The sequence below is a fragment of the Crotalus tigris genome, unplaced genomic scaffold (assembly GCF_016545835.1).
Source record: "Crotalus tigris isolate CLP2741 ecotype Arizona unplaced genomic scaffold, ASM1654583v1 scf7180000018938.1368258, whole genome shotgun sequence".
Lineage (NCBI taxonomy): Eukaryota > Metazoa > Chordata > Lepidosauria > Squamata > Viperidae > Crotalus > Crotalus tigris.
This window is the reverse complement of record NW_024097283.1, coordinates 518,280-538,465: the sequence shown is the minus strand read 5'-3', so window position 1 is coordinate 538,465 and position 20,186 is coordinate 518,280. Positions and strand designations below refer to the sequence as shown.

General features: G+C 38.7%; 1 protein-coding gene across 3 annotated transcripts in view; it reads right to left on the bottom strand.

The window, feature by feature from the left end:
• Positions 1-20,186, bottom strand: part of CUNH1orf21 (chromosome unknown C1orf21 homolog) — a 156,322-nt gene that overhangs the window by 12,473 nt on the left and 123,663 nt on the right. For 2 of the 3 annotated variants that reach the window (XM_039357618.1, XM_039357617.1), the window contains exons 4-5: positions 12,627-12,703; positions 4,775-8,191 (exon numbers count right to left, since the gene is read on the bottom strand). In XM_039357618.1, coding sequence (XP_039213552.1) covers positions 7,924-8,191; positions 12,627-12,703 — 345 coding nt within the window. In that variant the 3' untranslated portion in view covers positions 4,775-7,923. Of the gene's footprint in view, positions 1-840; positions 902-4,774; positions 8,192-12,626; positions 12,704-20,186 lie in introns of those variants that run through there. The other variant, XM_039357619.1, reaches the window with a different exon arrangement.

The window sequence follows — 20,186 nt, the reverse complement described above, 5'->3', positions numbered from 1 at the left end:
CATTTGTCAGGTATAAGGTGAACTATCAGAGCTACCAAAAGAGCCTCTACATATCATTATGTCAAGGCAGGATAAATAATAATTCTTATATTCCCATAAAAAGCTCTTGGATCAGACTAGTTTACTGTTCTAGAGATTTCATGTTTTTTCAAACATGAGTATAGAATCTGCTTTTTTAAAAAAGTATGTAACACCTGATCAAGAGGGTGGGCTTGTGGCACTTGAGAAGCCCTTGTAGAAGGGCAGGCAGAGCTGGGGAGGGGGGGGGAGGCTGAGTTAAACAAGTCATCAGCTTAGAGTCATTATGTTCCCACAAATGATCTAAGTCCAACCCCTCTTGATTTCTGTGGACTCTTATCTAGCAACAATTTACAGTTCACCTTGGCTGAAAAGGTTGCAAAGAGATTTCTTTCCCCTTAGTCCTGGGGAACTCATTTAAATCCTCCTGCAACCCAGTATGAAAACCCCATTCGAGACACCTAAGAAATGTATCCGTACCTACTTACAGTACAGACTGTCTTTGTATTGTCTTGGCATTGAGAGCTGCTTCTAGTGAAAATGGGCACTGTCCTCAAAGGAAGTTTTTTTAGGATTAAGGTTTTACATTCTATTAAAATCAATCAGTAAGTGAAAATATAATGTTAGGAATCTATCACAAAATGGAAACTTGTTAAGTCAGTGATAAGACCCAAATGGATTCTCACTTTTTTACAGATTCCATAGCTACAGTTGTACATTTTAGATATTTCTGTGTCACTTCGCATTTCAAGATGATACACAAGCAACTGTATTACAGTTCAAGTACAATAATGTATTAACTATTTTCTTCGTTCCTCTTACCTTTTCAATTTTCTCATCCAGCATTCTGAAGAATTCTTGTTGGCTTTCCGAAATGTGCATGCTGAAAACAGAAAGAATCATTTCAAAGGGATTTTCAAGTGATATAGTTTAGTGCAGGGGTCTTCAAACTTGGCCCTTTTATGACTTGTGGACTTCAACTCCCAGAATTCTTCAGCCAGGCATAAGTCATAAGTCATAAAAGTCCACAAGTCATAAAAGGGCCAAGTTTGAAGACCCCTCGTTTAGTGGGACAGTGTGCCTTCTTATCTCAATCTCTAATCTGCCACTTTCAGAAGAAGAGAAGTCATCAACTCTAACTGAACATTATTTTTGTATCAAAGCTAGTAAAAGAGGGAAATTTATTTCAGTGGGGATGCCTTTGCATATTTCAGCACATGCAAAAAGGTCTAATTTGCAGATTTGGAAATAGATTATGCATCTCACATAAATGACAACAGAGGGAATGACCCCCAATGGAAAGGTTCCCGACATTTGAATTATAGAAGATTAGAGGAAGTTTAGAACCTTGATTTGCTTTTTAGAAAACAATCAGGAGAGTCATAATTTCAATGAATCAAGAGCTGGAAACTATGAATTTAATTAAGGATAGCCTCTCCCAATTCAGAATAATTTAATTATTAAAAAAGTCTGTGTTGTAAACAAAGATTTCACAAAGTAAGACACAGAACAAACTACAGAGAATGCTGGTTTTACCCTCAAAAGTCTTTTTATGGAGTTAGATATAGCACAATAACTCTTTACATTAAATTCATCAGAAGCCTCTAATTTATACTCTAACATACACTGACATTTCCAGAACAAGATTTTTTTTTACCACCACCCACAGTTCTTTCCATGCACAAAGTCAAATAATCTACCTCTATTAGCAACCCAGTGTTAAGAACGCAAATTGGGGAGACTTCGTTTCTCAGAAGTAGGAAGGGCTGGAAATATAGTATTGATAGTTTGTAAAGAACTGTACTATTGTGTTGTCAATGCATCTGAAAGCTTCAGGACACAAAACATCATAAAAATATACAAAATAAGGCCAGATAATTTCACTGTACAAAGCCAGGATCCACAGGAGACTCAGAGGCTATGTGTCAGAATCCAATTATATTTCATCTTTAATTATCAAATATAGAAACTCCCAATTCTGCCTTCTCTGGATTCTGCCATAAGAGGGAGAGAAGGGGGAGAACAAAGGGGCTTTATGGCCCTCACTTCCTTCAGTATACTTCTAAGGAGCTGAATGCTGAATGTGTGTTTATTGTAACCTCAAAGCGTTAGCACCAAAGAACCTTACCATAACAAAGAAGGTTATTTGCCTTTCATGTAGTTTATCTGAAGTCTCCATCCAGACGGAAGAAAGAAAAAAGGGGTGGAATTGTGATACCTGAAACTATCACTGGAAGGGGGGTTGATTGGGTGGGACTACTGGGGAACCCCTTAAAACCTTGAATGGGAGAGCTTGGACCCCAAGTCCTGTCTAGCATGCCTGCAACCATTTTCTCTTAATAAAGGATTCCTGTTGGAAGAATTATTCCAAGAGTTCTGTCTTCTTAAGATGCAAAGTGGGGTGGGTCCTTACATTAGACAGGACTTGCAAAATTAATCCACCTGGAAGGGAGACCCTTGCCGGGGGATTTTGCAAAAAATTTACCATGTCAGACAATGGAGAAAGAGAGGGGGAAAACTCCCTGGAAAGAGAGCCGCTGACCCAGTTGGAACCTTGCCAGATGTTGGGATCTGAGAGGTCAGATTCCTCAGGAGAAGAAGTGGTGGAGACACAGGACCACAAGCCTCGCTGGTCAATGGGCGTTGGAAAGAAAAGTGAGTGGAGAAAGGAATCAAGAAAGGTGACCCTGAGACGGGGGACCAAGCAACCAGAATGGAAGCAGGAGATGGAGAAATCCCTGCACGCAAGTGAAGAGGGAGGAAGCTGGGCACTGTACTCAGACTGGATCCTAGAGAAAGCTATTGAAGACACTACCACCGTTGTTGGTGGTAGTGTCTTCCGTCCAGATTGCCATCTGTGGTCCGGTAGGGGGTGGGGGCTACTGGATCAGTAGATGTCCCTGGGGTTGCAGGTTCCACGTCCCCCTCGGTGTCTCTCCCTTTGCGGCTCCAGGCAACAAAATCCCCTTCCAGGTGTGGACTGATCACAAAAATTTGGAAGCCCTGAAAACGTCCAGGAAACTCAATCCCAAACAAGCCCGCTGGTCCCAAAAATCAAAATCAGCAGGGCATTTTGGATTTGTAAAAACTTTACATTTAATTAAACGATAATTTTGGTGGCCATCCATGAAAAAGGACATAGAAAGTTATGTAGCCAGTTGTCCAAAATGTGCCACGGCAAAGAGGTTGCAAGGGAAATTGCCAGGACTATTGCAAACAGTGGCAAGTCCCTCAGCCCCCTGGAGAGAAATAGCCATGGATTTTATAGTGGAATTGCCAGAAAGCAATGGGAATACTGTGGTCTGGACGGTCACGGACTTGTTTTCCAAACAGGTGCACTTTATCCCTTGCCAAAAGATTCCCACTGCAAAAGCCTTAGCAAAACTTTTCATCCAACACATTTACAGATTGCATGGGGCACCCCAACGCATCATCTCTGACAGGGGGGTGCAATTTACGTCTGCATTTTGGAAGGAATTTTTGTCCCTCTTAGGAACCACTCAGGGACTGACATCTAGCCACCACCCACAAGGAAATGGGGGGGCTGAAAAAATGTACGTAAGCAATATTTAAGATGTTTTCTTAGTTTCCAGCAAACCGAGTGGGCAGACTTACTCCCTTTTCCAGAAGTTGCCTACAATAATGCAGTCCACTCCAGCACAGGTTACACTCCTTTTCAAGTAGCCACCGGTCAAAGTTTCAACCCCATGCCAGAGTTAACCCCAAACGAACCAACGATCCCTTCACTGAAAGAATGGATGAAAAAATTACAAAACACCTGGCCAATAGTTAGAAAAGCACTAGATGAAGCTAGGCAGGCATACAAAGCACAAGCCGATAAAAAAAGGGTTGAGCCTACACCATTCATTATAGGAGAAATGGTGTACTTATCTACAAAATACCTAAAGTCCCTACAGCCCTGTAAAAAACTTGGACCAAAATATATAGGACCTTTTCCAATTAAAAGAATCATAAATCCAGTAACAGTAGAATTAGAATTACCCAAAAATCTCAGGCAAATACACCCAATTTTTCATTGCAGCTTGCTGAAAAGAGAGCATCAGTCACCTCTACGGCCAAAAATCCCCCCCCACCACCTCCACTCATGGTGGAGGGTGAACAACACTTCGAAATAAAGGAAATCCTTGATTCTAGGAGATATCATGGAGCAACTCAGTACCTAGTTGCCTGGAAACACCTCCCTCCCTCACAAAACGAGTGGGTCCATAAACGTCATGTCAGAGCCCCAAAGCTATTGAAGAAGTTTCACACAGAGTATCCTAACAAGCCTGACTAAAATTTTATACTTGTTTTGTTTTCTTTCAGGTGGATCTCTCTTATTTTTAAGAGGGGCCGGATGTCAGAATCCAATTATATTTCATCTTTAATTATCAAATATAGAAACTCCCAATTCTGCCTTCTCTGGATTCTGCCATAAGAGGGAGAGAAGGGGGAGAACAAAGGGGCTTTATGGCCCTCACTTCCTTCAGTATACTTCTAAGGAGCTGAATGCTGAATGTGTGTTTATTGTAACCTCAAAGCGTTAGCACCAAAGAACCTTACCATAACAAAGAAGGGTATTTGCCTTTCATGTAGTTTATCTGAAGTCTCCATCCAGACGGAAGAAAGAAAAAAGGGGGTGGAATTGTGATACCTGAAACTATCACTGGAAGGGGGGTTGATTGGGTGGGACTACTGGGGAACCCCTTAAAACCTTGAATGGGAGGGCTTGGACCCCAAGTCCTGTCTAGCACACCTGCAACCACTTCTTCTTAATAAAGGATTTCTGTTGGAAGAATTATTCCAAGAGTTCTGTCTTCTTAAGATGCAAAGTGGAGTGGGTCCTTACACTGCATGAATACATTTGAACACTGCATGAATACATTCACTGCTGAATTACAGAAACTTTTGGATGTGTTTTTTTTTAAAAAAACAGAGTCTGGCATTTTTGGTTCTGGGAAAATGAACTCTAGATCAAAATATTCAAATATAGATTTCAGAGAATCACTCAAGTGACCTACTTGAAGTCTGCTTCTAATTTGTTTGTTTTTCTTGCTTGTATTATTTCTTATTACTCAGCGGCTTCCATTTTTACAATTCTATTGGTAGATATCAACTGAGATTGCTAATGGAAATACTAGCAATACAGAATAAAATTATGGTAGATTTGGTCTTGGCAATTCTTGATCTCCAGAACCTAATTCCCATATATATTACTTGAGTGATTAACAAATAACCCTGATGTAGCCTATTTCCTAAAGGCATCTTCTACTGATGTATAAGCATCCAGAGTGAGATTGTGTACTGTGAAACAGAAAATGGGGAAACCAAGCTTTTTAAAACCAGGCAACAACATGTCAAATACACTGGAAATCAAACCTTTTTTTAAAAAAAGGGAAATAAATATTAAAAAAAGTAAGAGAAACAACTTTTGCCAACTATGTAGAATAGGATACATGCTTTTAAAAACATAGGGAGAAAAACCCTAAGTGTGATGCCAAGGCGAAACTAGCTTGCCTATTTTACTTATGCTTTTTTATTGAAAATTCTCAAAAGCAATAACTGCACATTTCAGAATTTTATCCAATGGCATGGTAGAACACATTTTAAAAGCAAAAGATAAGACGTCATTTTCAAGATTTTCTAGGAAGAAAGATGGTTGATTATAGAAGTTAAACCAACTTGCGCTTCCTTCTCAAAATTTAATGCACATCGGTCATGATCTCTGTGGACAATTGTTAGTGAAACTGAGTCCACAAGCCAGTAACACCATGAGCGGAATACAGAAATGGTCACGGGGATCAAGAAAGTGAAGAAATATGAAACACTGAAGAAGAGGCATCTGCGACAATGATCAAAAAGAGAAGAAGGTGCTAAATGCTCCTTTAAACATTCATAAGGATTAGGCGACGCTCTATTGCTCACCAAAAATCTCAGCTAAAAAACTTTCCGAATATTTTGACTAATATAGAGAGATCGCCATGAAGAATTGCAAATGAGGCTGACATCCAGCAACCTTTCTCTGTCATCTCTACAGTATCTCTGCCATTTGCTTTACAGTTTTCTCCAAGAAGAATCAATGCAGAAAAACTCAGAAGTATTTTGAATTAGTTCTGATCTTTTTCAAGAAGCAGACGTGTTTTAGGAACGTAATAACTTAGCTAACTAATCCCTTGTATGTCTGATGAAGCCATGTACAAAGTAATGGAGAAATGATTACACTGTGCCATTTTTAAAAGGTGATGTGACAATTTCACAGCAGCTGATGCCCTGTTTGACATACCAAGCATGAGAGATGCAGCCAGAATGCTGATGAGACAGCTTGCTCATCCTCTATTGTCATTCGAGGCAACATCAACCTAGCATTTGAAATTCAGAACTGCTGCTGAATTCTCTAGATGTCAATCTCAATGAAGATTTTTATACAAAGCAAAGGCTTTGATTTAGGAAGATTAATTATGTAATCACTAACAAGGGCTATGTGTCTGAAAAAATTAAGCAATAAATTTATGATGCTAAATATTTACTCAGTGCTGCTACTATTTCCACCATTATTCTATTTTGCAACAATCTGAAGGGAAAGAAAGAAATAAGTATTAAAACTGTGTATACCTAAAACAACAAAGGCTATACAGAAATGAAATCTCACCCCTTACAGACTTAAGTTCTATTTGTGGGTGGAGGTTTTCTTTTAGATAAGGCTGAGCAGGTCAGGGAAGAGTTGTCACTTCCAGGCATATAGATTGCTAGGATGGAGTGATAGATACACCAATGCCAAATCTGTAACAGTACCAAAGTGGGGCAGTTTTCAAACCTCCTTGTTCATGAACTAGACCACTGTAAAACTGCCCAAAATAAGCTGGACAAGCTATGGAAACAGCCTTGGTAGGTACCTTCCAAATTAATGAATGTTTCATGAGACTTCATACCAGACCAAGCACCTTGAATGAAAAGGTATGAGAACTGAATTTCCTATCTAGTCACCAAAGAACTAGCAGTAAGGACGTGCACAAGCATTGAAGATATTCCATCCAATAGGTTTGACTGAAATCAGTTCCCAATGGATGAATTCTTTAATACAGGGTGGAACCGTATTAGAGGAGGTCACAAGGGAAAGTGCATCAGAAGCACCATCCTGTTGGGAGCACTTCCAAAGAGAGATAAAGCAAACAACTATAGTTGCAGCCAATGCATGGATTATGTAGACTCTGAGTTTTACTACGAAGAAAAGTTTGCATACAACATCCCAAAGCACATAGTGCCATTGCAAGAGTAACACTTCACTGAACAAAACAACTTAATGAGCTATGTAGTAGGATCGCTCAGAACCCAAATACATGGAGTCAGTTGTCTGAGTAAAGGAACAAAATGGTACTTTGAAGCCAGAAGAATACAACAAGAAGTATTATCAATTTAAGGAAAATTTAAATTAAATTAAATTAACATTAAAATTAAAGAAAATTTAAGGGAAAAAAAACTCCTTTTGGGATTGTAAAGAGGCCATACAGCAACATGCAGCATTGACAAATGCTTCCATCTACTATAAAATGAAAGGAGAGATCATGGGAGACTATGGATACATGAGAATATGTGCATCTCCTTCCCTTCTGCAAGAGAGGAAGAAATACGCATTACGTTAAAGAAAAAACATGAAATAGCAAAAGTCTAAACCTGTCACCCTCTTTAGGTACACTAGAGTACTTAAGAGGCAAGAGAACAGTCTACTGAAGATGCTGCTATTTGGTTGAACCAAGATCAGTAATGTGATGGGGAAGAAGTAGACTTGATGCTGCCTGCATCTGTGGTGTATTTTAACAAGCTTAGGAACTGCATTCAGTAAATCTTGTTACTGAATGATCTATTTTTATTGAAGGGAAGACCCACAATTTAAAACAGCCTCCAGTGTCAGTTCAATGGAGATGAGCCAGGTATGGCAATACTGGATGATGACATAAACTGCCAAGTGTTTAATTCCTGTTTTGCAAAATGTGCTGCTTCTGAAAAAAAGCGGAAGTATTTACCTCTTGTCCTCTGGCAAGTGAGAGAGGAATGTGTTATCTTTGGCAGCAAGACATGACATGTTGCCATGCAAGCTTGACAGCTTGCTAGTATGGAAGGAGTGTCTTCACAGAGTATACCTTGTCCCCATGACAATCCAATTTTTCTGCCTGATCTATGGGTAGAGAATATTGTTGGTCATGACTGTGATGCCTCCATTATTCTAGAATTAGGCAGAGGATGTTAGAATAAGAAATAGAATCCTTCTTGCTTTATCTTATAAATATTCTCAATGTCGTAGGGAGTTGAAGGCTCACTCAGGAGAACTTGCTGTCTTAAACATTTCAATAAGAACTTGTGTTATCAGTAGTATTTTGAATGAACTGATATATTCAGTCCTCTACTGCCTGAATTCGAACTCGGACTCCACAGCAGGACTCTCTGCCCTCCAATAAATTTGTTCATTGTAGGAATGGATGTCTTCCAAAGGAGAGATTTGGTACATGGATTGGTACCTAGATAGTGATGTCAAACATACTGAGGAAGCATCAGGGGTATAACAAGAGTAATTGTTACAAGCTCCAACAAAATGACGGAGCAGCTCCTGTACCTCAATAAAAGTAGGAAAATCCCGAATGTAAACTGAATGGGGATGATGGTTATAACAGGCTGGAACCTCAATGTGATATCTGCCTTGAATAAACTTCTTAGAGAACAAATTAACCCAGAGGAGAGGAAAACAAGGCTTGCAAACATTTTCTGCAATGCTTCCCAGACATGATTAGGCAGCAGAATTCAAAAACACTTTTTCAAAGTGATGGGACTAAACAAGAATTCTACATGTACAAACACTTTTTGAAAAGATAAGGAAGCTTTTTTGGTCTAGCGGCTTCAAATAACTTCCTGCTCCATAAAAACAATCACATTGGGACTTCAGGATTGGGAGCTATATAGATATCCATTTTGCCTTAATTTCCCCTAAAAACTGGGAATATTGATCTTTTTTTCTTTTGATTTGATTTTTGATCAAGGTGGAATTTTTTAAAGGGTTTGGTGACATTCTCAACTAACCCCATATTCTTTAAAATGCAGAACAAAAAGTCTATTAATTTTATCCCTATCCAATTTGGTTGGTTTCATGGTCTGCAGTAAAAACGCATGAGTTTTAAAAACATACATTTTATCACCCACCTGTTAAACTGAGCAACTAATTGATTCAAATTAGCTTTCTCCCAGTCAGGTCCACTGACATCTATGTGCAAGACTGCACAAGACGCCCATGCGCCAAGTAAATTATATAGAGATTATTGATTGTGCAATAACTTTTTCCTGTATGCACAGAGCTCTGAATCATTGGGAGTAGAGTGGCCTAGCAATTTTAGCAACAAACTAATATATAAATTGTGATCTAAATTGAAGCATGTTAGCGATTATGCATGGAAGCACAATATAAGCATCATGTCTCAGTGCAAACCTTTGGCATGCCCTAAAGTAGAATAGATATATCTAGTGATGCATATAGCGCTGTCTGTATTTATATATACCTCTATCTAGCTTTGCTATGTTATTCTGTTCTTTTCTTTCAAGAACAAAGTCTGAAAAGGAGAAACAGTAAATGCTGATTTTTCAGTCGCTCTATTCTTCTTTAGGACTGGAGATAATCCAAAATCATCTTTCCAAAATTTAAAATCAGTGAATTTTAACAGTATGCTTTGCACACAGAAAATCTGAGTATCCTAAAGGCAAAACAAAAGCAAAAGTAACATCAACTTTTGTTTCGGTACTAAGTGTTGCTTCCTCTAAAACAGGGGTGTCAAACTGCTGGCCTGCGGGCCAGATGCGTCATCCCAAAAACCGCGCCCACCCCATTGCCGGCAATGGAGAAAAAGCTCCGATACGTCACACGACATCACGTGACGTCGCGAGTTTGACATGGCTGCTCTAAAACCTTTCACTTCTAATACAAAGCAGACTTTAGATATGATGGTGACCATTGGCACTTTTACAAGTAATAACAATAGGAGATATAAATACCTGATTGAGGCAGAGGATTTTTGAAACATTAATTAAAGATAGTCTAAGGACTGCTGACTTGAGCCATGTTCATGGACAAGCTTTTCTCCTGAAATACAGCCTTCTTCAAATCAGTATTTTTCAAAGATTTTTTAAATTTGGATTCCTATAATTCTCAGGCTTTGGTCATGTGGACTAGAAATTATGGAAGTTCAATACATCCATAGGGACAATAGTCAAGATTGTAATTCTGATGATAGCCTAGGGCAGTGATGGCAAACCTTTTAGAGACTGAGTGCCCCAAAACTACCCCACCACCCAGCCCATCCCCCCGCTCTGCCACCTGCCCCTGCTCTACCCCCGCTCCATCCCCCGCTTTACCCCGCCCGCTCACAGGGCCACCACTGCCTCCATGGCCCGCCGCAGATTGCCCAGGTGGCTCTGCAGCACCATGTCGGCCATGCCCTCCACCCTTGCCCAGCAGCATCATCTGCACACATTGGGGCGTGAAGGTGGAATCTTATCCCTGCTGCCTGGCTGCCATGCCCTTGGCTGAGCTTTTCAGCACAGGCTGCACCCAGGGGCAACTCTCCGGGGGTGGGCTGCTGGCGAAGAAGGGGGCTGGGGGAGGCAGAGCTGTGGCAACGGCTCTGAGTGCTGCCTCTGGCATGCATGCCATAGGTTCGCCACCTCTGGCCTAGGGAACATCATTATCTAAGGCCTAGTTTTTTATAAGTATATCTGAGTATAGCGATAGGATTTGCTGAAACTGTGAACAGAGATAAAATACCTTTAGAAATAATCCTAAATACACTGGAATGTCTTTTGAACTTTCTAGAAGTTATGACCGTGATATATATTTAATACTGTGAATTTGAAAAACCACCCTTTCAAACAGATTTAAAATCTGAACACTATGGTTTAATTTAGTCACAGCATACTATTATAGAATACTATTTAGAACACAACCATACAACTTGTTAAGGTAAGTCTGAATTTAGAGCTGATTTCATCTTTTTTTCCCACCTCCTTGGCACTTCACTCTCTAGTTATACTATCTTCTAAAGTTGAATCAATCAATTTAAGCATCACTTATTAAATACAGCTCACCTTCTCTCTGTCCAGTTTCATTATCCACCTTTCCCTTATCTTTCTGGTATAGCAGCACATTCCTCTTTCCTCCATGTTATTATTTTTCTTCATCTTTTTTTTTGTCTTTTTGATGGAGTAGGTGTGTACCTGTGTTTTTCTATGTGTAAGAGTGAGTTGTGTGTGAGAGGGAATGGTAAAGATAGTTGGGATAAATTTTATAAATAGGGTATCTTATTTTGCACCCATTTAAAACTTAAGTAGATATGATTTCAATTCACGTACATTTATTTTTTGCAATGTCCTATCTCATTTGGAAGTATGGCTTCTGCAGAGTTATATATTTACATACTTATGCATACAGATTTACAAGTATGTCAGCTTCACATATTTGTTTTTGGGGAGGGAAATCTTCAGGATTAGTTTTAACTGGAAACTGGGAATCCTAGATTCATATGGTAAGGAAACTGAATATTACATAACAAGTTTGGTTGTGTATGTGTGTATTCACCTTTAGTCCTTTTTTTTTTGTAAGGACGATCTTCTTAAAGAATAACAAAGTTGGAAGGGGCCTTGGAGATTTTCTAATGCAACCCCTTGCTCACTCAGGAGACCCTATACCATTATAGTCACATGGTTGTCCAGTCCCTTCTTAAAAGCTTCCAGTGTTAGAGTACCCACAATTTCTGAAGGCAAATTGTTCCACTGGTTGATTGTTCTTACTGTCAGGAAATTTCTCCTTAGTTCTAGGCTGCTTCTCTCTTTGTTCAGTTTTTATCCATTGCTTCTTGTCTTGCCTTCTGGTGCTTTGGGGAATAATAGGTTGACCCCTTCTTCTTTATGGCAGGACTTCAAACATTGGAAAGCTAATATCATGTCCCCTCCTAGTTCTTCATTTTACTAGACTAGACATGCCCAATTCCTGCAACTGTTCTTCACATATTTTAACCTTCAGTCCCCCAATCATCTTTGTTCTCTCCTCTGCACTCTTTCCAGAGTCTCAACATCTTTTTGAAATTGTGGTGACCAAGATTGGATACAGTATTCCAAGAGTGGTCTTATCAAGGCATTATAAAGCAGTAGTATCATTTCTTGTGATCTTGATTCTATTACCTTCAGAATAATAGAATCTTGATTCTATTAGATTCAGCATAATCTTCTCTTTGGATAAGTACAGTGTTTCCAATCCACAGAGAACAAAACCCACAATTTATATCTATTTTATACCATAGTTTCAGTTTGCCAATTTTATGGATTTCAAATACTTTTGCTTTATTTTTGTATTTAACTTTTTATAAAGGTGGCCACTATAAATTATAGCTTGAAAAAAAAAATCATTTCAAGCATCAAAAAGCTACCCTTAAAATAATATAAAATAAATTGATTAGCTGGCACAACATTCCACTATTAAAGAATAATCAAGAATCAAGCATATGAAAAATATCTCTTAGTTTGAGAAAAGGAGTAAGGAATGGAAATTAAATGTAACAAAATAGAATAGGACTTACTTTGCTCTAGGTTGATGTACTAATCCTGGAAGCTCTTTATTAGCCTTAAGTTTTACATGTGAACTGGCACTTTTTTCCTGGAAAAAAAAAGATACATATTCACAAGTTGATGAGGGTTGTTTTTACTATAGGGAATATTTGCCATCAGACTCGATTGAATCATTAAGAATACATTTAAAAATTAAACATGAAATTAAACATGAGTTTAAACATGAAAAGGCAGTCAAGTTTAAATGATAATCTGTGACAAACCAGTCACAGAACAACCTCCTATTTGAACACCCAAGTCAAAGTATTGTGTTAAGCTTATTTTCCTTTTCATAGAATCTGAACAATTTGAACAATAACACATCTATTACATAGTATGTATAGTGGTGCTTAAAAGTTTGAATTTTCAATATTTCTGCATAAATACAACTTAAAATGACTGTCCTCCTGTCCTCCACCCAGATCCTAAAACTAGATAAAAAGAATCCAATTCAACGAATAACTCAAAAACATTGTATTTGTTCATTTATTTATTGAGGAAAATTATCCAAAATGACCAGGAAGCTTGAATAATGTAGTACTTCCTCATGAAGACAAAAGCACAATATTTAATAAAACAGACCTAGGGTATCTGGGAGCCATAAACTTTTATTTCCATCATCTATTTTTTTAAACATCAAGACACTTTCTGCTGCTGCATCCAATCAATGAATCTCATACAACCATACAATTTTTTCAGTCCTAAAGCATCTTGACTACCTGGAGGTAGAAGCTGAATAGGGAAGCCATTAATAAAGAATTTTGCAGCTGGTGAGATAATTCTATTTGTAAGCTCTCTGTTAATGCCTGATATTTCTTAGGGCTGTAAAATCATATACTGCAAATAAGAGACTGAGGGACAGATACGAGTAGATTTCCATTCAAAGCTATCAGTCTTGCCAGACCTTTTCACTCATTTTTCAGAAGCACAATGTAAAGCCTCAGAATAAAGCATGCCAAGAGCAACCCATCTCTTACGTTCTTTTGATCCCAGGGCACTTGGGATTGTCATTTCTGGGCAGGCTTTTTATTTTGATGCTTATAAACATGAGAGATAGACAGTAGTCTCAAGTCAACAGAGGTGGGGAGTGAGTGCTAATGAAATTGAACGGAGCACTAGGACAAGAGTCTGCAAAACTAGGGTTTTAAAATCAGCATCTGGTGCCACAAATCAATGTTTGTTTGCTCTTCATTATCTCATGTGATCCATACCATTTCGTACCACCATCCTCATGTGGAGTTACAGTTGACAGAAAATATAAACAAAATGAAAAAATACATGTCAATTTGACTGTGACTGTATTGGCATGGTTCCATAACTGGGACAGCACTATTAGACTGATTTTTTTTTCATTTTATTTTTCTTAATTTTTTATTAGTTTTTTTCTTTTTAATCTTCATATTTAATAAAATTACTATTTTTTTTAAAAAAACAAACCCTGAAATCCCAGGAGTTACAAAACCAACAGATCTAATAATGTTTATTATACCCTTACAAAAGAGATAGAAGAGAATGTCAGTGCTAAGTCTGTAGCAATGTTTCTGGATCAGATCAGGCCAGAGAGGTTCATATCTGGCACTGTAATAAACAGGAGCCCTGCTGGCCTTACGTGACCTGATCAGCTTAATTTTTTTTGACATCTCTAAGCCACCGTTTGAAATATTAGATATGCTAGGCATGCATACATTAAGTACTGAGGGCTTTTCCTTTCTGAAAAGACTTGATGAGCTAACAGAGATTGACACTACAGTGTTCTTCTCTCAAGCTATAATGACATATCCTTTCCTGATTTGACTTTTGGGATTTTCACTGGGATTTTCCCAACTATCTATTGTTCTATACTACCAAAGGAACAACCTAACCTTTGCTCAATATTTTCTGGAAATAAAATCATGGAAGTTGAGTTTTCAAGCAAGTTCATTTTCCTTTCTTCTTAATAAGAGTCTTTTCTTGATACTTTGCTAAGGTACACAGACTGCCTGGAACTTGCCCAGAGGTCAAGTAATCTGAAATATATCCTATAATTAATTTTGAAATTCCCTGAAATGGCTTGAAACAAGTGACTCTTTGAACAGCTCCAAAATCTGCCTTTGGGCTTTGCTTACAACCAGCATAGCTAACCTTTGCTTTTCTTTAACAATCAAAGCATTGGGCAATCTGCCTACCCTCTCATCTTCACCAGGCAGCATGGAAAGGCATTTTGTCCCTCGGTTAAGATGACATTGGCTTTCATGCCTTGTAAGTAGGCTAAATATGCTGCTGTAGACTGTGTTACATTTCTTCTACACAGCATAATCTCTGAGTTACTCTAAAATAGTCATTTTCTTTTTAATTACAATACCATAAAGTGGGATTCATTAAGCAGTTGCCCCATTCTTTTGTGCCTGTGAGCAGATGTTGTGGACCCTCCCCCATAATGACTGCTGGATGGTTTTCTCATTCACTAAGGGCAGCCATGAGGGATACAACTATTTATAAAGCAGTGATGTTACAGAGTGCTTTCTATCATCTCCTCTAGTTCCCCAGCCTCTCCTTATTTTTGATCTTTTTCTGTACAGGTAGGCATATTTCCAAACAAAGAAATATGCTGTAGCTATCAATTATTTTTATTTTCTGAGAAACAATTATGAGTCCCATGTAGTCCCAAAGGCATGCTTTGATATAAAGATAATGCAGAAGGCTGGTGCTTTCCTTCAACATTTTTTTTTAAATGAAACAATAAAAAGGTAAGAGAAAAGCAGGTGTCATGGTTCTGACAGATGAAATTCTTCAAAGAACTTTGAGGCATTGTTTACCGTAAAAAATCTTTATTTGAGTAGCATAGCATTGGCACTAACACAGTCGAAGCCAAAAACTGGATTCCCCTCCCCTGAGCATAGTATCAAAGCACAATGCCCTCCTCCAATTAACAGTCATAAATCACATTCTCCAATTAGTTTGAAATGCAGGCTCTCCCTCCAGTTCTCCAGCCTGCCAATTCTTGTAATCTCTTATTTCATTAACCTTGGTTCACACACTAAGTCCAGTATTATTATGTCTATCTAAACTGTCATGCACATTCCTCCCCCCCCCCAGCATCATCTAACTCTAAAAGTAAAACATAAGAAGAAAATGGTTGCATCTCTAACTGTTGTCAAAGCAAAAACATCCAATGTTAGCAGCATTGACAGCAGGACTGTGAGAAAAGTGGCTTCCTTGGGTATCATTTTGGAGAGCCTAGTTCAGTGATGGCGAACCTTTTAGAGAAAAGTGCCCAAACCGCAACCCCAAACCCATTTATTTATCGCAAAGTGCCAGGGCTGCATCAGCATTGTGGTGCCCTGGGGGGGGGGGCAGAGAGGCACCTCTGAGTGCTGCCTCTGACACGCAAAAACTGGGGGCGCAAAAATGGGCCATCGTGCTGCAAGGTGCAAAAACGGCTGCCGCCGCACTGTGGGATGCAGATACAAGGCGCTGCATCATGCAAGAACGGGGCAGGGCTAGTGAGTATCACGCAGGCACTAGCCCCGCCCCATTTGCAGTACAAAATGGTTTCCCCTCCCTTTTCTTCTAGTCCAGCAATGGTTGGTGACCTCTGCTCTACCACCTCTACTCGAGTTTGCTAGTTGGCTGCTTCGCCTCCTTTGTGCTGGGTGGGGCTCCTGCTCTGGGCAGCAGTGGCGGCCTGATGCACCTGTTGCTGGCGGTGATGCGCGTGCCAACAGAGAGGGCTGTGAGTGCCACCTCTGGCACACGTGCCATAGGTTCGCCACCACTGACCTAGTTCATAAATTTCTTTATGCCATAGTTAGTAGATGAAGGAATAAGCATACAGGAGAATTGATAAATTTACTCTGGAGAAGTGCCCTTTCTGTTTTGACCCAAACTGCCCCATTCAAAGATCCCAGATATTGCACAAAATTCCTATTCATTAAGCCCACTTTATATAATTAATGAAACAAGAGATAATTCAGTTTGGAGAAACTGAGACATCAGAGCTGATGCTCACATAAATCTAATAGACGCCAGAATGTTTGCAATGTTGTAGAATTTTGAATCTTGTAGGGAATGTTACTGCTGATGAGTAACATAGGTTAATTTTTTTTTTTAGAATACAGAATACCAGAGTTGGGGTCATCTATTCCAATACCCTGCTTTAGCAGGAAACCCTACACTATTGGGGATAAATGACTGTCCAAGCTGTTCTTAAAAACTTCCAGTGATGGAGACCCATAATTTCATGGAGGCAAGCCATTCCATTGATTAACTGTTCTATCCTTAATTCTCCTTAATTTCTCCTTAATTCTAGGCTGGATCTCTCTTTGATAATCTTCCATCTGTTACTTCTTGTTCTTCCCTTTGGTCCTTTGGAGAATAGGTTGACCCCCCTCTTCTCTGTGACAGACCCTCAAATATTGGAAGACTCATGTCACCCCTAGTCCTCTTTTTTACACTAGACATACCCCGTTCCCGCAATTCTGTTAACATGATTTTTAGAAAGAATCAACCCTGTTTAGCTTCAGGCCTAGCTTTATAATGACTTCCAACAATAAAATGTCTAAAATTTAGGTAAGTGTATGTGTTTTGCAAATATCTCTAGCGATTTTCCAGCTTGGTACAGACTACTATTGTATATATTATGTGCTGACATCAGTCCTAAATAACTATCTGTACTAGGTGCAATAAATTGTGCAGTATATTAGTATTGGACACAAGGGGCCGAAGATAAAATCTTATTCCAGATAAAGATTATTAGACGGTATTAAGCAAGTTGCAATCTCTCATCCTAATGTACCTCAAAGACTATGAATTGATACCAATTTGTCTTTTTAAGTAGATTGGGGAGAAAAGGTTGGCAGAAGAAAATTGGTACAGCTAGTGATCAAGTTTATTCAGGGAGAAGCAGGCATGATACCATATTGTTCTGCACTGTTTTTAAAAAGCAACAACTGTCCACAAGAAAGACATATCACAATGGATTAATTTACTGATGAATAAGAGTCGCAAATTTGCCTGTATTTCTATGTCACACAAGTGTGTGTGTGCACGTGTTTGTGTATGTGTAATGATTATGTGGTATTAGGTCACATAATTTTAGCAACCATACAGATAAACTCTTTCAAAGATGATTTTCATGACTCTCAGTGGGGCATTCATTACCGTTGTTACTGAATCCATCCATCTTGGTATTGGTTGTTTGCTTCCTTTCTTTCTTTTCATCTTTTACAGTGTTATGGGCTTCTTTTGCCTCCATAGAATTTTATACAGAATCCCACTTCCCAAATGATTCTGGCCTCTGTATGTGTGTTGCATTCAGTGCTTTTTTTGTAAAAAAAAAAAAAAAAAAAAAAAGGTGCCGGAACTCACACACGTCATACAACCCGCTTTGCCTACCCTACAAGGTTCCATCCAAAAAAGGTGCCGGAACTCCGTTCTGGGCGTTCTATGACAAAACAAAGCCCTGGTTGCATGTATTTTACACACACACACACACACACACACACACACACACACACACACCTCAATACCATTTCCGAATCTTCATTGCTAGTCCACCAAGTGTTACTCCAGGGTATATTTCTTGACTGCTAGTTCCTTTATTAAATAACGTAAGTTATCTACCATGTCAATATCCTTCTTGTAAATTTCAAGGTTTGTTGCTATGTCTGTGGAATACATGAAGGCACACGAATATATGTACATAAATACACATGAAAATTTAAATTCTAATAAATGAATCATAGAATTGCTCACACTGCTGACTCATACGTAAACAGACATCTCTCATAGGCACTACTGTTGAGTCAGGTACTGCTCATCCTGTACCTGTGCAGCTACATCCTGTAGTTGGTCATCTGGTAGTGGTATTGTCTATCTCACATTGATCTACCTTACCAAGAAGTAGGCTGTAATCTACGTTATCGAATGCCTTACTGAAAGCTAAGTATATAGATCTATATTCACAGTATAGAGTGCATAGTTATCTGTATTCACCTGGTCCACTTAGGTCTACTTTGGTCCATTTAGTTACTTTATCAAAGAAGGCAATAAGATTGGTTTGACATGACCTCTTCTTAACAAACCCATGCTGGCTTCTAGTAATCACTTTGTTCATTTCTAGGTGCTGTCAAGTCTGCTCCTTCATTATCTTTTTCACATACGGTATTCACCAGGTATTGATGTCAGCCTGACTGATCTGTAGTTTTCTGGATCAACTTGCCCTCTTTTAAAGATTGGAACCATATTCCACATGCGGAGCTCTCAAACTTTTCTGGATGATCTATTCTCCCATAGACTGCAATTATTCAGGTTATGCCATAAAATATAACAGCAAAGGTCCAAAGGACTATTTAAAACCAGTGGAAATATCCTGCAGGCTTCTTGATTATCACCCTCTGAAGAACCATTCAATGTCTCCCTAGATATTCTAGCAACTGCATTTGAGATGACAGCTTTAAATGGAATTCCATCTGGTTTTCTTTAAAAATGTGATACAAATGAAAAAAGTTGAATTTTTAAAAAGCACACATGAAACTTGATTATGACAGGTTTTTCTAGCCTTAACAATGAAATGGTAGCTTAATTCTCAGAAAGTATAGATTAAAACTAGTAAAACACTTGGCTTCTAAAATTTTGAAAAGTGACACTGTAGACAGAATGAGAACAAAAATATTCTTTAAAAAAAGCAACACACCTCTTAATACTGAGAATGTTCTCCCTCTCCCCCCCCCCCCAAAATGATATCTTCTGCTACTGCTCTGTACTTTTATTTTGTTACTGCACCTTTTTTTCTGACTTGGGTTCCCATCAAAGACCCCAACAAAATCAGTCATCACAAAATGAACTAGTAGACATCAGAGTTTGATATGGTCATCTAGTTTGCTATAAGAATTATTAAAAACCCACTTTCCTAGCAGCAATTGAAGCAAAACCAATATTTCTTACCTGTCATATTGATAAAATGATTTCAAGGGCATATTTCCTGGGCAATAATTCAGAAGTTGTTTGCTATTAGTTTTTTTTTTCTTCCTTTCTGAGTTGTTTTTCTGATCTGCAATCCAATATTAGCCCTCCCTAAGTTTTCAAGATCTCCCAACATCAGCTAGAAGATGATGCCATCTGTTCTAGGATAGCCTCAAACAGCAACCACCTAGTGGGAACACTGTTGTAAGATACCATACAGTCAACCAGATTTAGCTACATTCCAACCTCCGTGAAACTAAATGAAATCTGTTTGGACTGAGAGGAATGCTTCCTGCAGAAGGGAGCATTTGTAAAACTGGCACTGAAAAATGGCTAAACTGACTTTTGCTGCTGCCGAAAATATTGACAAAAAGAGGAGTCAGCATTTAGTCCCACTAGATGAAATAAAAGTTCCATAATAAACCACGGTACTGAATTTCATACACTTACAGCTTGATCTGATCTCACTGACAACTTCACCTAATAATGCAGGATTCTTCAGAGCAAATATTTCTGATTTCTGCTTTAGATATCTTTCAGCGCAGTTTCAAAAAACAAATGACATACTGGTCAAGGGAAGATCTAATGCC